This window comes from Parasteatoda tepidariorum, chromosome 4, assembly GCF_043381705.1.
Source record: "Parasteatoda tepidariorum isolate YZ-2023 chromosome 4, CAS_Ptep_4.0, whole genome shotgun sequence".
NCBI lineage: Eukaryota > Metazoa > Arthropoda > Arachnida > Araneae > Theridiidae > Parasteatoda > Parasteatoda tepidariorum.
Window position 1 is genome coordinate 71,578,615 of NC_092207.1, and position 17,046 is coordinate 71,595,660.

Below are 17,046 nucleotides of genomic sequence, written 5' to 3' on the forward strand. Positions count from 1 at the left end.
AAACTATTAATAGCTCCAATTATGTCTAATTAATTTCCGTAATATGTACTAATTGAAATTAAAAACAAGCTAAGTACTCTATCTACTAATTAAGGCGAAATTAATTGAGAAAAGGTACCGATTCGTATTGGAGAAGCATAAAAAATCGCCATAATATTGAGGACAATGATTTTTAATCCATTTTGATAATTGGCACTACTGATATTAAGGTAATTGGTCCAGTTTTAATAGATATCAAATATACTAATAAAGGTATAANAAACTAATCAATTACTCAATTAAAACTGCAAAATATGTGATTTTCCAAAATAAAAATCTTTTAATCTAAATAAAATAATTCTCAAAAAATTATAGTTCTAAAATAAAAGTCATATTTTTAAACTGCTATTAAACTTCTGAATAATGTGTCTGACAAAATATTTTTTTTCGGTAAAATATTTTGTATATCTTTCTTTATAAATATTTTAATGGGCATATTTATAACTGTTTCGATAATGGTTTTTAAACATTTGGTTAATAGGATCGAAAATTTTAATTTATTCTCATTAAATCCATTAATGTTGTTAATAATGTAAAAGTGCGTTCCTTGAAGAAAAGTTTTGGATTTAATTAGATGCAATCATTTTTATAACTTACGCCATTAAACTTCTTTTAATGGCGTCTCGCACAGTTGCTACGAAATCAGTTTAAATGAGTTTTACATTAAATGGGTCGTTTAAATTACCGAGTTAATTTAATCAACTCATTCTGACGATATTATTTAAAGAATTTCGAGGTTTCACGACTGCTTTAATAAAAATAAAAATAAAAATTAATTTGAATAATTCTGCTAAAACATTGCTTTTGAAGCATGTTTTATGCATATTTTCCATTCCGTTATAAATTATTCGCTATCGTGGTAATGGAATAGTTCTAATTAGTTTTAAAGTAACATACGGAATGATTAAAATTAAAACGTTATTTTCATTTCATTTGGAAAACAATTTTTTTTAATTCTATGAGAAATACAGTAAATTAAATATTTGAGATATCAAGCTTAATATTTAATCTTATGTTTATCACATAATTAATAAAAAACAACGCATATTTTCTTAATCGGTGAATTCCATTCTTGATGTAATGAAATTTTGAATATAAGGCTACAAAATGGCTGTTTTTATTTTATTTTTAAAAAGCCTACATAAAGCGATGCAGCTGCGAAAATAAAATCGATTTAAAGACACATTTGCTTAAATTGCTTCTTTACTTTCATAACCGTTGTTGAACAGCCGAAGTTGAATAATCGACCACCAATGTTCAAGTCCGTCACCTTGCAATTTTGAACCCAATCCAGAAGACAAGGAAACTCCTGGATCATTATTGAGAGAAATTTGACTTTTTGATGGTACTGAGGTTTTGATGGTTTGCGTTGCATGGAGAGGAAATCTACGAAAACCTCTTACGGTTAGCCTAACGGTAAGGGGACTCTAACCCATGATCTGCCTACCACTAAGGATACTTTATATCAGCACTGTTGCTGGTATGAGCCAGATGCAGATTCGTATTGACCAGGAGAAATAGTATTAATTCATTTAGGTGAAATGTAAAGAAATTAACATACTATTTTTGACGTAAATAGGACTTGATTAATTTTGGTAATATGCCGACCAGATGGCAGAGTGGTTAGCGTGTCTGACTGCGGAGCCGATGGTTGCGGGTTCGAATCCTGCTCAGGGCAGGGATGTTTCTTTCTCTCTGTGTTCCATGTCCTTTCTCTTCTGTGTGATTGTGTGGATGTGACCCGCCCTGTAAACGGGTTTGTGGTTGTGTGATGTGGGCGACGCTGCTCCACCGCCGTGGCTTCGCCACAGGTGCCCACTGGGTAACGAGAATAGAGTAGCAGTTCTGGCATTTCTGAGGCCAATGGGACAATACATTCCAAGTGCCCACCATTAAAAAAAATTTGGTAATAGATACTAATTGAAACAAAATAAAAAACTGCGTACTAAAAATCGAAATTAGTGGAGAATTGTTAAAAATTTATTTAGGAGAAGCGGGAAAGGTTTAGTAATGCTTAATTAATTCTGGTAATAAGAAAATTGAAATAAAAAATAAACTATGCATTAGGCAAAATTAATAAAAAAATGATTCAGATTTGTTAGGGAGAATCGTAAAAAATCGGAATGCCATTATTGACGATAATGATACTTACTTCCGGTTATAAGTATTAATTGAAATAAAAAAAAATCTATGCACTAAAAAGCAAAGTTAATTGAGAATCGGTACTAATTCGTTTAGGATGAAAGTAAGAAATAGCCATGTACTATTTTTGACGCCTATGATATTTAAGTTTAGTAATATGCACTATTTAAAATTTAAAAAAACGAGTGATGTTCAAAGCTAAATTAATAGGGAAATGGTATTAAATGTATTTAGGGAAGAGTAAAAAATTACCAATCTATTAATAACTCCAATTATGCCTAATTAATTTCCGTAATGTGTACTAATTGAAATAAAAAGCAAGCTAGGTACTCTATCTACTTATTAAGGCAAAATTAATGGAGAGAAAGTGCTAATTCGTTTTGGAGATTCATAAAAAATCGTTATACTATCATTGAGGACAATAATGTTTAATTCATTTTGATAATTGGCACTACTGATATTAAGGTAATTGGTCCAGTTTTAATAGGTATCAAATATACTAATAAATGTATAATGTATTTGACACCAATTAAAACAGCATCAATACTTGGAAGCTTTAATATAGATACTGTGGAAAGAGCTTGAAATAGTTTTTTAATGGACTTTCTGAAGGAATAAGTATCGAGAAAAGTGGTTGATTGTGGTAGATTTTGACTATCATGAGTTGGCGTTAAACAATTGCATCATTTAAAATGATATTGAATGCGATTACTGTTCATTCTGATTAGATAGACTACTAAAAACGTATTTTGCTTAATATAATTAACGCTAAGTCCTCAGAAAGGACAAAATATATTAAATTGTGTTTGTTTCAATTTTGTGAGTGATTTCATACTGTTGTTCAGTACTAATATATTGATTGTTCAGATTTTTCATCCCGATCGATGAATGGGCATACAGCTAGTAAAATATAAAAAATAAGACCACGACAAAAAATTAAATAATCTTATAAAACTTCAAATGAAACACTCTAAATAAGTATAATTATTTCTTTTATCATAACTAAATTAAATGTCTAATTCCAATTTATGCAATGTGAAATATTTGTTATCAATTGAGTTACAATGAATATTATTTAAATTTAGGATAAGTAGTGAAGTTAGCTTTTGGTTTTTATTTTCAAAATACTTCTCATCTGTTGCGCATTACAATTCCATTCTAATGAACAATACTTCAACATATTCCTTTTAAAATAAAATTTTAAATTAATCATGTCTTTTAATATATTTTACTATATATGTCTTCCTACGCAATAAGTGTTTCTATCTTCTAAGTTTGAAATATGTTTATTGCACTCTCAGAAATAAAACTCTCACTTTTGACGTTCCAGCAATAATTGAGCAACAATTCGTTAATTTAGAGAATTATTACATTACGAAGCCGTGCGATTTGTTATGAAATAGAAACTCTTAAATATATGACGAAAATATTTCCTCTACTCGAAACCTCATGTATTGTAGGATATTGTTAGCTAACATAACGTAACTAGGAGGAAGACTGAACGATCAAAAATAAAGTAACGAACTGAGTTGGCCGACTCCTATGGTAGTCAAGCATTTGGCATCGTACAAAGAAGATCATGAGTTCGAATCCTGCCTCGGGCATGGGTGTAATTTTTCTCCCTGTTCTATCTGTTTTTCTTGCGTTGTTAAGTTGAAATTGATACAGCTATATGTCACCCCTGATAACGTTTATAGGAAAAGTTTGTAGAGATTATTGGAAAAGTTAGGTGCAAAATTTTTTTGTGGAAAAAAATAGAATAATGAAATATTTCGTTATTCTATTCGAAATATTTCGAAGAAGTGCGGATAGCTATTTCGTCACTTTGCCGAAATGTTTCTCGGAGTAAATACCAGGAAAGAGTTTCGTCAAAAACAAAGGAAGTTTCGTGAAATTCGAGCATTTGTTTTTCGCAATGACATTTGTTTTTCACAGAATAGAATGGGTATGTTATTTTTACATATTATTTTAATGATAAATTTGCTTCGTCAATAATGCGTAAAATGCAGAGAAGCATTTTTACTGAATCTAAATAATAAATTTGCTTCGCTAATATTACGTAAAACTTACAAAAATATTTTTACCGAAATAAAATGGTAAATTTATTTTGTCAATATTAGGTACAATATACGAAATCTTTTTACCAAATTCTAAATGGTAAAATATAAGTTAATATTCTTACGTAAAACTATACAAAAACTTTCTTACTGAAATTTAAATGGTAAATTTGCTTCGTCAATATTGCATAAAGTATACGAAAGCAATCTTACCGAAGGGTTGCTGTAAAATACATTCTGTTAATATTACGTAAAATGTACCAAAGATTTTTAACCAAATATATCAATGGCTATATCATTACGGAAATACTACGTAAAATTTATGTATTGATTTGACCAATTTCCCTAAAATTTACGTTTAATTTACGTATCACGCTGCATGGGTAGCGACGTTTAGGAAGGACAGAACTATCAACTTTCTGAAATTCGCAACAGCGTGTCTCTCGGCCAAAGGTGATCACCCATCTCTAATAAGCAAGGTAGCTTTGAGCAGCGTCGTGGCATAATAAACCACACACACATATTTTTTTTTAAAAAAGAGAACTTTTTATTTACACTGTCAAACCATCGCTATTGTGGGATTTGTGCTGGAAGGTGGTTTGTGCCTTTTGAGTACAATGTGGAATATATTAAGGTTGGTGTCGGTGGTTGTGAGGAGGTGCTTGGCGACACGCTTTGTGCCTTTTTCTGATGTGGAATGATGTTTTCGAAATCTATGGCAGTTACTTCCAACAACAATAAGTATGATGGCAGCATAAAACACGGCTACAAGCTGAAAATTACGAGACATACATTAGTTCTAAAAACAAAATGAATTAGAATTAACAAAGAAACAGCTTTGTGATATACTGAAACAATTTTGATCTATTTTCTCCAAAACATTTTATTTACTGAATGTAAAAGGGAAATCAGATAAGAATTTAATGAAGAAAAGTTGACGTAGTTTTTAAATTTCATAATCAAAATAATCATTGCTCCTCTTGCTTTTTACTACGTATTAGCTATGGAATTATAATGCACACGCAAAAGAAAGTACGAAATCAGACACAAAAATGTATTTTCTCTGAATTAAACATACCTATTTTTTGGCGCATTATGATTCCTTGCCGTCAAACTATAAAGGGTAACCGCACTCTGGGAAATATGGTCCCAATAGATTGAAGTGTCGAAAGTTTGGAGAACTTAATGCTGAATTTACCTTTTGCATATTTCACAATTTCTTAAGAACTTTATAAGTTAAATAAAATTTTCTTAGACAAAATTACAAAAGTAGTTTATCGAAAGATAACTCCATACAAAAATAATTTTTTTCTAATCATTTATTATTTTTTATTATTTTATTAGACAATAATTGTAAATATTTTGAATTGCAAGGTATAAAGATTTTTACATAATTTTAAAGAATTCAATTTTAGATGATAAAATACAAAACTAGAACGAAATTGGTCGCATAGTTAGTGAAAACCATTCTACTACTTAATCTTTTGGAGCCATTTTATTTCAAATTACGACTGTCCTCTATATTTTGGAGGTCTGAAATCAGAATTCGTGAAAAAAAAGTCTGCTTACTCGGAGAAATTACGTTTTAGTGTCTGATTTCGCAATTTGAAATATCGTCTGCAAGAACTAATTAGCATATTTGAGGTCTTCCTCTCAAACCATTAAGATTGAGTTTTAGTTCGTCAAAATCCGATCAGTGGATCAAAAATATATAGGATGTTTAATTTTTTTAAGCACTAGGCACTGTTTTCTAAAAATTTGTCAGATAATTTACGAAAATTATTAGAAATTGTACTTCAGAATAAGTGCTACCTATGGAATAATTGCTAATTACTGAGATTAAATACTTTATTTCAACTTAAAAACAGAATTCAATTAAGAGTATTTGAAGAACTTCGATTTTGAGTGAAGTAGAAAATCTGCGCAAAATGAACTGCTATTAAGTTTTAACTTACTTGTACATCAGAAAAATTTTTCGATGTAAAAGTAAGCAAATGCTTCAGTTTGCAAATTTTTATGAAAAAGTATTGTTGTATAAGAAGATTAACTGTATAAAAGATTAACTGTATAAATGTAACTGTATTTTATGAGATTAACTGTATAAAATTTTCTAAAACGCATGATTTATAATTTAACAATTGAAATAAGTACTTAATTTTTCCAATTTTTTTTAAAAAAAAGGTAAGTATTTTTCAAGTAATATTTTATCCTAAAGCACAAAAATATAGTTTTTGTAATTTATAATAAAAAATTGTACATATATATATATCAGGGTTCGAAATAACTCAGAAATTTCACCCGTTCCCGAGGACGGCTTGTCCAACAATGTACCCGTCCTCCTTTGAAACTGACCCGTCGTATCTAAATAAATATAAATATAATTTTCTCTTACTTATTACAAACATTTATGTAAATTGCACAATGAATTAGTAGTTTCTAGGATTACAAATACTTGGATTACATTAAACAGTATTAAAAGAATTACTAGGTTACTGATAGTAACCTAGTATTTCTTTTATGAAATAATTTGTTTTAATGTAATTAAATTTTATGCAAAATGGCGAAGGTCAAGTTATGTGGAATGTCAATTTATCCGAGGGTATTGCGTTTTTTAAATAAATCAAATATGACGTTTGCCAGTTCCACAATCAAGCCAATGATATACAGAGGTTTCTGCACAGAAATCTGAAAGGGGTTTTCTATTTAGGTAGATGTTCATAATTGCGTTTAACGTTTCTTGTTTAAGATAAGTACGTAATGTGTTTTTTTGTAAGTTCATAGCTGAAAAGCCCCTTTCAACCGCTGCAGTACTACCAGACGGAGAAAACATCAATTCTAATAACAAAAATTGAGAATGTATCACGAACATCAACGGGAAATTGGCCGTCCGCGCGGACGTCGGATTCGAGAAATTCATTGTCTGCAGGGAATTTTTGGCCGCCGAGGGCTGGTGGTGTTTCNTTAACAATTGAAATAAGTATTTAATTTTTCCTAATTTTTATTTAAAAAAAAAGTAAGTATTTTTCAAGTAATATTATCTTGAAGCACAAAAATATAGTTTTTATAATTTATAATTAAAAATTGTACATATATATATATATATATATATATATACAGAAAAATGTATACTAGAACTAGTATTATTTTTATGACTGATATGGTTTTATTATTATGATTTAAACGAATATTTTGTATCAAGAATATCAAAAAAATGGAAATCATTTGATACTTATCAATTCCTTATTGTTTAGTTGTCATGCATTAGTTGGTTTGATGTTAATTAATTATCTTAATTAGTAAAGGTATTTTCTGACAGAAAATCAAACAACGCAATGTCATTAAAAATGCATTATATGAATGAATGGTTAAATATTGAGTAACTAGCACCATATAATTAAATTATATTCATTAACAAGAGTTTGTGTCTGCTAATACGTACTGAAACTCATTTAATTACTTCAACCCCCAAACTTGTTATTTTGCTGTGTTTTACTTGCATAGATATAAGAATTGATTGTTCTTTTAAATTTTAAAGTTCCATTTTATTTCCAAGCTTTTTGTCGGCAAAAAATAGTCATATACTTTAAATTTGAAATCTAAGAGTCTTTATTTATTATAAATATAATTTTAGAATAAAAAGTTTTAAGTGATAAATCTATAACCAAGTTTAAAACCTTTTCTCAAGAGTATTCCATTTCAGTAAAAATTTTGCTATTGCATTAGAAATGAAATAATACATTTTATTTTAATATTATACTTTATTGTAATTTTATTACATTTTTATTGCATTTTTATTGTAATTTTATTGTAATTCTGTTACATCAGAATGATTTTATAAAAATTTTTTTTACATATAGTTACAGTTTATTTTATCTATACTAAAGACATTGTCGCACTAACTGTGCGTTTATAAGAACTATTTTTATTTTATTTTCTCATATCTTAATTAAGTTATTCACAATATGTTAATGTACAGTTTCGTTAAAAAAAACGGACGACCCAGTATAACTTTTGATCTAATGATCGGATCTTCACGTAGTAAGACTCATTCTTAATGGTTCGAAGAGTTGACTCAAAATTGACTCATTAATTAATGCTGACGTTTTCTTAAGTTACGAAAACAGACAGAGAAACTTACTTTCTTTGAATAAACATACCTTTTTTCCCGACGGATTTGAATTTCTGACCCGCAAAATATTTGGGGTAACTGCAATCGGGGGAATATGGTCCCCAGATTGCAGTTTTGTCCCATAGTTTGGTCAGGAGAGTGATTCAAAGTTTGAACTCCCAAATGTTAATTTTACTTTTTTCGTATTTCACCATATCTCAAGAGATTTTAAAGCGAATCGAAAAATTCTTGCAAACAATTATAAAATTTGTTTACCCAAAGATAATTTTGTGCAAAGAATAAATTTTAATAAATATTTATTATTTTTTATTATTTTATAAAGTAATAGTCGGAAATATTTTAAATTGTAAGGTATAAAAATTTTCGCATAATGTTAAAGAATATAATTTTGTATAGAAAAATGTAAAATTTGAGAAAAATTAGTCGAAAAGTTCCTGAGAAATTGAATTTCAAAAAAGTCAGATACTTGAAATTCGACTGATTTTGTTCAAATTTTATATTTTATTTTAAAAAAAATATATTCCTTAAAATGATACAAAAATTTTATACCTTACGATTCAAAATTTTTTTGTCCATTCCTAAATAAAACAGTAAAAAATGATACATATTTGCTAACAGTTATTTTTTGCAGGAAATGTCTTTGGATGAACGAATTTTGTAATTGAGTGTAAAAAATTTTTCAATTATCATACAAAGTCTCGAGATATTCCGAAAGGCGCGAAAAGTAAAATTAACATTAAGGGGTCCAAACACTGCTGATCAAACTATCTGGATCATATTTTCCAGATGGCGGCTATCCCCTATATTTTTAGGGTCAGAAATCCGAATCCGTCAAGAAAAAGGTGTGTTTATCCAGAAAATGTTTATTCAGACAATGTACATTTCTATTCATGTCTCCATAATTAAATAATATTAATTAGAATATTTTATGTATATTCATCCAATCTTTAAGATTTTGACTGGCACATTTACATCGTTAAGATCTTATTACAAGATTAATGTAATTCAGTGAGTTTGATTTATTTATTTTCACAATAATAACATGTGAGAATTTAAAATCTTTTTTTTTAACTAGAGAAATAGAAAAATTTTCTATTCTTAAACATTCTAAACTAAATTACTAGCATAGTGTGTTTCCTAAATCATTGAAATTGTATTCTGTATATTTATTACGAGAAAATTATATTATTAAATTAAATTCAGTGCGTTTCGATTCTTATTTTTTCAAAATGTAAGGCAATCGGAAACGTTTTATTCAAAATTTTAAGAATGGTGAACGAAACGAATACTTTACAAAATCATTGTCAATGCATTTGCTTTTATACTAATTTGCGCTGAAATTCTCATTCAAGCGTTTCGGAGAATAAAGCAGAAGCAGCTAATTTTTTCTCTCCTTAATGAATGCGTTTTATATGTTTCAATTAGAAGCAACGATACTTTTACAAGCAGAGCAAATTAAGAATCTTTCTTACATTTTTTTTCTGAATGTTTTTATTGAAAACTATCCATGAGTCGGAAAAATATGCAGTTAAATCTCCAGAAAAGACCGATTTACGACCATTTTTTGGGATTTAAGGAATTTCTTCCATAGACTTTGTGTTGAGAAAACCTTTAGGAGAGACCATTAAAACCTCTCCTAGTGACCGGGAAAACATCTGCATCAAATGCGGAAAAGGACAAATAAAGAAACTCGAAAAAATATCAAAACAAAAAATTTAACGAAACAAATAAATGGATTAAAATACTTGTGTGTGGCTTTTATTCAAAGAGCTCTTTTTGACGATACAGTCTCATGTTGCAGTCAGAGTCCACTAAAGACGATGCTATTAATGATTTACTTTTAGAGTTGAAAGCTATTTTAGAAAAACACAAGGATCTCAAACAAACCTCTTCTCATCTTTTAAAGTTAACTAATTATTATAATATGAAATTAAATGCAAACTTAAGCAAAAAACATAATCGTTTATTTATTTAGAATAGCTTTATCAGTCATAATTACTAAATTTGTTTTAACACATAATTATATAAGTTGTGATCTTTTTTAAAGACGCTAAATTTTGTTCATATAAAATTGGTATTATTCCTAATTTTATTCATTGCTAAATTTTATTCATTAAAAGTGGTATTTCCGCACCCAGAAGATGGCACTGATAAATTTAAAATCGTTTGCAAAAAATCATGCACGTTCGATAATAATTTTGAAGTCAATTGGGATAACCTCAAAGAACGACCAACCTCCATCAACGAGCATTTCACTGTGGAACAGAGAGTGGAATGACAATGTGCACCGACCGCCTTTTCTTCCCAGACAAGCTAGTACCTATCGAACACTTCATAGTGACTGCTCAGTGTTGTTGGGGCGAGTTATCGACCATGCCAACCTTCATCTATCGAAAGGTACCTCATGATTGAATCAAGTTAGCATGTCTTATATACCAGTGAATTGATGTTTAATATTCGTAGTGGTAGTTATGCCACAATACTCCCCAGCAGAATTTTATCAGGGATAGAATTCGATGAACGGATCTCACTAGTTGCTGTACTTGTTTTAATTTTATAACCGTCGTTGAACAGCCGACCCAATTTCATGGGTTTACGACTACTAACGTTCAACTCCGTAGCCTTGTAATTTTGAACCAATCCAGAAGACAAGGAAACTCCTGGATCAGTACCCCCAGAGGTATTGATTTGTTGTGGGAACATGGAGGACTTTGAGACTCGACAGATTTAACGTGCAGTAGTCACCATTTACTACACGGGGAGTCTTCGGCCGGCGAGGATCGAACCCACGACCTCTTGGATATGGGCCCAACGCCCTACCGACCAGGCTTCCCGGCCCAGTTGCTGTACTTGTGAAAGACCGGGAGAGAGAGTCACCAGGTTTTTTTTGTTTGAGTGCTGAAAGTGAGAGGTGTATTAACTTCACGGTCGTAGTCGCTTGAGTGCTGAATATGAGAGGTGTATTAACTTCACTTTTGTGTTCGCTCCCCTGTTGCCTTTAGCAGTCGAGTGTTCACGTTGTGTATGATTGAAACCGAGCAGCAACAGCATGAAGAGGTGAATTATGTCGCAGTCACAAGGAGCAAGTCAACTGTTCATTGTGGATCATCCAACGAAGTAGGCGCTACTGACAAGTGGGCGTTACTGCATGTTCAAATCACGTCCGGAGGTCACCAAAGTGGCTGCGGAGTTATCGACTATGCCAACCTTCATCTATCGAAAGGTACCTCGTGATTGAATCAAGATAGCATGTCTTATATACCAGTAAATTGATGTTTAATATTCGTAGTGGTAGTTACACCACAGTGTTTTGACGGCTACTACATCGCGGCTTTTTTAGATATTTGATAAGACTACATATCTCGTTTCCTTAGCACAACGCATCAAACTGTACATTTCAATGTAAATCTATTTTTCTTTAAAAGCTTTTTTAAATCATTTGTCACTTTAAGGGCACCCTATAAGCCTGTTTCTTTTAGAAAATATCCAGATTCAATTTACTATATTTGAGCACTGGTATATAACAGCTTGAATATCGAAGAAAATTAAACGAAAACGTTTTACAAAGCTTTAAAATAAAATGCAAATATTTTTCTTTTTTATCTTACCGATGCATACAAAATGGCGTCTGAAACTTGCCTTGGATACAAAATTTGTGAGTGTCGATGTGAGATGGAACCATTGAATTGTGATAAAGGGTAAGGATGAAAAGTGATGTTACAGAAGCCTCGTTGCAGTTGCCTGAAAGGAAATAAAAAATGGTTACTACCTTTTCCTATTACAAATGGATCAGTGAAAGCTGAATACTATTTCTAAATACTTAATGACAGAAAACTATTTCTTTAGTAGGAGAACACAAAAGGCGTACCTTTTTGTGAAGGATTTTCAATAGAATATTCAATTCAGTTTATGGTATGGGAGATAGAGGAAGAGAGGAGCCATTCTATTTAAAAGTTTTAATTAAAACCGCAAGCATATGTTTGAAGGAAAAAAAATAGGAAATAATTCAAAAAGTTTCTTTTTTAAAAAATGATATTAATTTGCTTTTTTTTATCATTGATTTATAAAGAAAGATGGATTTAAAATTAAGTTATTCAATCGTAAAAATATTTTAATTCAAAAATATTTAAAAATTATTCTTTTTGAAAAATATTACTATTATTTATTTATTAATTTTTTTGTAACAAAAACGCATCTTCGCATCTGTCTTTCTTTACCATATTTGCTCCATTTTTTTGTATTATTCTTTTTAAAAAAAATAATTCATCCCAGTTTATGAAAAAAGTAATATTCATGAAAGTACAACTGTATTGATTCACAAAATGCTTGAAATGAAAATTTCTACTTTTGGTAGTTCGTTGAGAAATTTAGCTATTCGTTTTACTTACTTTTTTTTTATTTAAAACACACAAGTCAGGTAATTCCTTAAATACTGATAAAAATGTCAAAGGGTGTAATTCTTTTAGTGTTTAATTATAGTACTAATAGTAGTTTTAAAATATTTAAAACGACGTTTTTATAATCATATTTAAATTAATATTAGTATAACAATAATAATAGTTTTCAGAATGGCGTTCAAATGATTTAAATGGTTAAAAAATGGCGTTATTTGTGTTTATAGAACCATGATGTTTTGACCCGGTATGTCTACGATGATTGACCGTTGCATTGCCCGTTTTTGTACCAATTGACTACTGTTTGTCGAATTTGCTGTTGAAATCAAATATAATCCTAATTCTTCTGAATATCAAGATTTTAACATTCGTTGTCCATTCAGATTACGGCATTCGTGGTTTTGCTTAGATCATGATTATGATCATTGCATTGATTCCATTAAATTTTGTTTTTGTTCTACAAAAAGCAAACTATGATATGGACCCAAACAATTCTCATCTTTCATATAAGCTTGTTATCATCCTCATTTGTGATTTGAACCCACTATCACACTTTATGATTTAAGTATACCAGCATTGTCTTTGATATGAACTTACCCATATCGTATGTGCTATTTACTCTCTACCATCACTTGTCAGTAATTTCCTTAATGGTATCTTAGAAATCAAATATAGGAACGATCATGAGCAACCATCATCCCAATGTTGAAATTTGGACTGATTTTTTGTGGTCCATTATAAGAAAAAAATTTTTGATGGTATATTTCGGAAAATCAACAAGAATTTACATTAAGCCATCATGGAAATGGATCGTCGGAACCATCATGGACCATCACAGATCTTCATTGATTGTTGGTCAATAAGAATCAAACTTCTCTTGATGGGTAACCATCATAGTATTAAAGTAGAATTTTCCATCATGGAATGATGGAAGCTTGTTGGCATATCAAATACCATGAATGCATAATGGAAAATGTTGGATGATGGTGACCGTCAAATGATGTCGGACCATCATGAATCGCATAGAAACCAACATAAACTATCACAATGTTTTGAGGGGACTATCAAGAATTTTGATTGGGGATGACTTTGGCTTTTTTGGGATGTCCGATGGTCCTCAGTCAGACCGTTGAAAGTATTAAAAATATAAAAAATAAGACTTTTGAAATCACAAAAAACTAAACCGGTTTCAGTGTACCTTTATCAGAAAAATAAAATGATGTGGAAAAAAAAACAGAAATGAAATAATAAGGCATGGTTTACGTCACACTAATTAAGGAAAATATACAGTTAATGAGAAACAATAGTAATTTGAAAGAAAGAGTTTAAAATCAATGATTTAATAATTTTCAAAGATTTTGACTGTGTTAAGATCATTAAAATTTGCAATAAATGGCTTGAAAATGTGTTAAAGTTCTTGGTCGAAATATTTTAGAATGTCGCTGTGATGCTGTTTTTTTTTAATCTGGATTTACATGATTAAGTATTTATGGTCATAAGATTTATTTTAACGTGCTAATATTTAAGAAGGAGAAAAAAAGATGGAACGAACTTAAAAACAAGGTGCACGTTATAATAATAATATTTCAAGTGTTGTGCCGTGATGGTTCAGGGGATACTCAGGTTCGAATACTAACGATGGCTAGTCGATACTAATTCTGCACACGACTAGCACCGACCTCAGTGCTGACCTTGAATATCCTCATTGGTAGACGGATCATGGGTTTGAATCCCCTTGCTGTCGAGCTATTCGATTAAGTTTTCTTTGTTCTCCTTAGTTCCGTCAAAAACTCTTCCATGAAGGCTAGTTTGTCCCAGTGTCTAAACTAGGAGTTCCCTTGTTTTCTGGGTTGGGCTTAAAATTACAAGTCTGTTGAATTTAATATTGATAGTCATAAACCGAGAATTGTGTAGGCTGTTCATCACTGTTACAAAATAAAATATTTAGGGGAATGTTAGCATAATTGTTAAATGTAATATAGAAATCTTAAATGAAAAGAATTCGCTAAAAATGTAAAACTGTAATAATTAAACTGGTTTAAAATTAATTTATAGATTTAAATGATAAATCATAATAGTTCTATCAATATTTCTTGTCCATTGCTGTAAAATTTTCTTTTTGAAATTCTCTTCCAGTTTTTCATCAATTAGTTTGATGCATAATTTCAATAGAAAAAAAGACTAGAAAAACATAAATTTTTATATTTTCCCTTTTAATGGACCGAAAATAAATGAGAAAAAAAAGCGGATAATTTATTTCTGTTGTTTTCTCGAGCCATAAAAGTAACAGAAGAAATCAAATTACCTTGATTTCAACTTCTGTAATCAATTGGGTTGCATGCTTTTTCCTTGAGAAATAAATTGGATTGCTTTTTGTTCTTAAAATAATGCGTACATCTGGCTTAGGATTGCATTCGTTGAAGAAGAAATATAGAATAATTAAAATTATTATATTTGTTTTTCAAGCTAGACACATCTACCTTGCAACTAATTGAATATATGGAGATGAAAGGTAAAGTTAAGCTAATGGTAGTGATCTTAATGAAAAAGTACATCAAAAAATTTATGTTAATTATCATAGGTAATTAATTCTTTATGTAAGTTCTTTTTTTAAAACAAATTTTTTGGTGGCTTTCTTTTTAGAAAAGAAAATTACAAATAAGTATTTATGAATTTAGGTATTTAGGTGGAGAATAAAATGAATATTAAAGGCTTTTGGCTTCAGCTTTTTTTTTAAAAAATTAATTGTTTCATTTTTTTAATTTTTTAAAACTTATTTTTGAAAGTTCTATTTTACTGCTTCTGAGTTTTCAGTTTATTTTAAAAGAAAAGAGTTTAAAATTTAAGTGAAAATATGTATATGTATTTATATGCAAATATATATGAATATTTTATATTTACTACCATATCAAGTTTATCATTATTAAAAGTCTATTTAAAAAAAATTGTGAATTATTATAAAATACTTGATATCAATCCAATTAATAACAGGAAAGCATGAACTATTTGACTAGTATAAAAAATACAAGAAAATAAAAAATATTTACAGAATGAAAAATAAAAATGGAAATTTCAGTCACTGACAACACAGTAGCGTCGTGAAGGGGGCATTGCTATGCGGTCAGTGCAGGAGCAGTTTCCGCTGTCGGTGGCAAAATATCACAAACAAGAAAGGAATACCACAGCGATTTCTCGGAAATTGAATTAGTAAATAAGAAATAAGAGCAAGTCAAAACAAGATAATATACTAAGATTCCAAAAAATCGACGAAGCAGTAAATATATTTGACTAAAGTGAAACTCGATCTTTCGGATGAAAGATTAATGTTCCAGGATCGAGTATTAAATTAGTTTATATTCTATAAATTATTTCTTTTATCAAAGACATCAATTTGAGTGGTAAATTCGTCTTATTTGTCTTCTGACTTCTTTGATTTCTTCATTATATTAAACTAGCCTAATTAAAGTTTCTGATAAAGGAAATAATTTTCCATTCACTGTCAACAAATTTAAATTTCTGGAATTTTAATATTTCTATAAGTATCTACAGAAAAGCAATTTTGCTTCAAAATAATCATGTTAAGTTAATTTGTAATATTGAAATGCTTATTTTAAATAATTGTAAATGTTCACGTTAACTTCTCCTGAGTAATGACATCCAGATTGGATTTATAGAGACGAAGTAATGCTTAGCTTTATGCTATCGTTCAGCCACCATTGAAGTTCGGTTAAATCTCATTGAAGCATAATTGAGTGCCTGTCTATTTTTCCGATTTGTTAGTTTAGTTTTATTTATTTTTGTAATCTTTTGCTCTTCCCGAACTTTTGATATTTAATTCATAGTTTTATGGTTTTCTTTGTTGGTGTATAAACTAATTTAATACTCGTACCAATTGACTTTCATCTGAAAGATGAAGCATCTCTTTAGTCACTATATTTAGTTCTACTTCGGTTTTCAAGATCTTAATATATCTTCATCTGATTTGCTTTTGTTTCTCGTTTATTACTCTTTTTCGGGACAGTCGAGGTTTGGTTGTTTGGGATGTTTTGCTCCCCAGGGTAGAAACGTTGCTCCTGCATGACTGGTAGATAATGCTCCCCCCACCCTGCTGATACAGCCGTGTTATTAGTGCTTTCCATTTCCTTTTTAGGTTCTTTACCGTGTAAATATTTTCAGTTTTTCACTATTTTTGAAGCTTATTATTAAACAGTTCCTGCTTTCCCGTTAATTTTATTTTTAGCAGGTAATTTGCATAAATGCAAATTTTTTCATATATATATATATA

General features: G+C 29.8%; 1 protein-coding gene across 1 annotated transcript in view; it reads right to left on the minus strand.

Moving 5' to 3' along the window:
- Nucleotides 1-4,761: 4,761 nt before the first annotated feature.
- LOC107436285 (uncharacterized) overlaps nt 4,762-17,046 on the minus strand; it is a 45,850-nt gene continuing 33,565 nt past the window's right edge. Inside the window, exons 2-3 of the mRNA XM_043044996.2 lie at nt 11,976-12,108; nt 4,762-5,010 (exon numbers count right to left, since the gene is read on the minus strand). Of these exons, the coding sequence (XP_042900930.1) occupies nt 4,798-5,010; nt 11,976-12,108 (346 nt within the window). The 3' untranslated portion in view covers nt 4,762-4,797. The remainder of the gene's footprint in view (nt 5,011-11,975; nt 12,109-17,046) is intronic.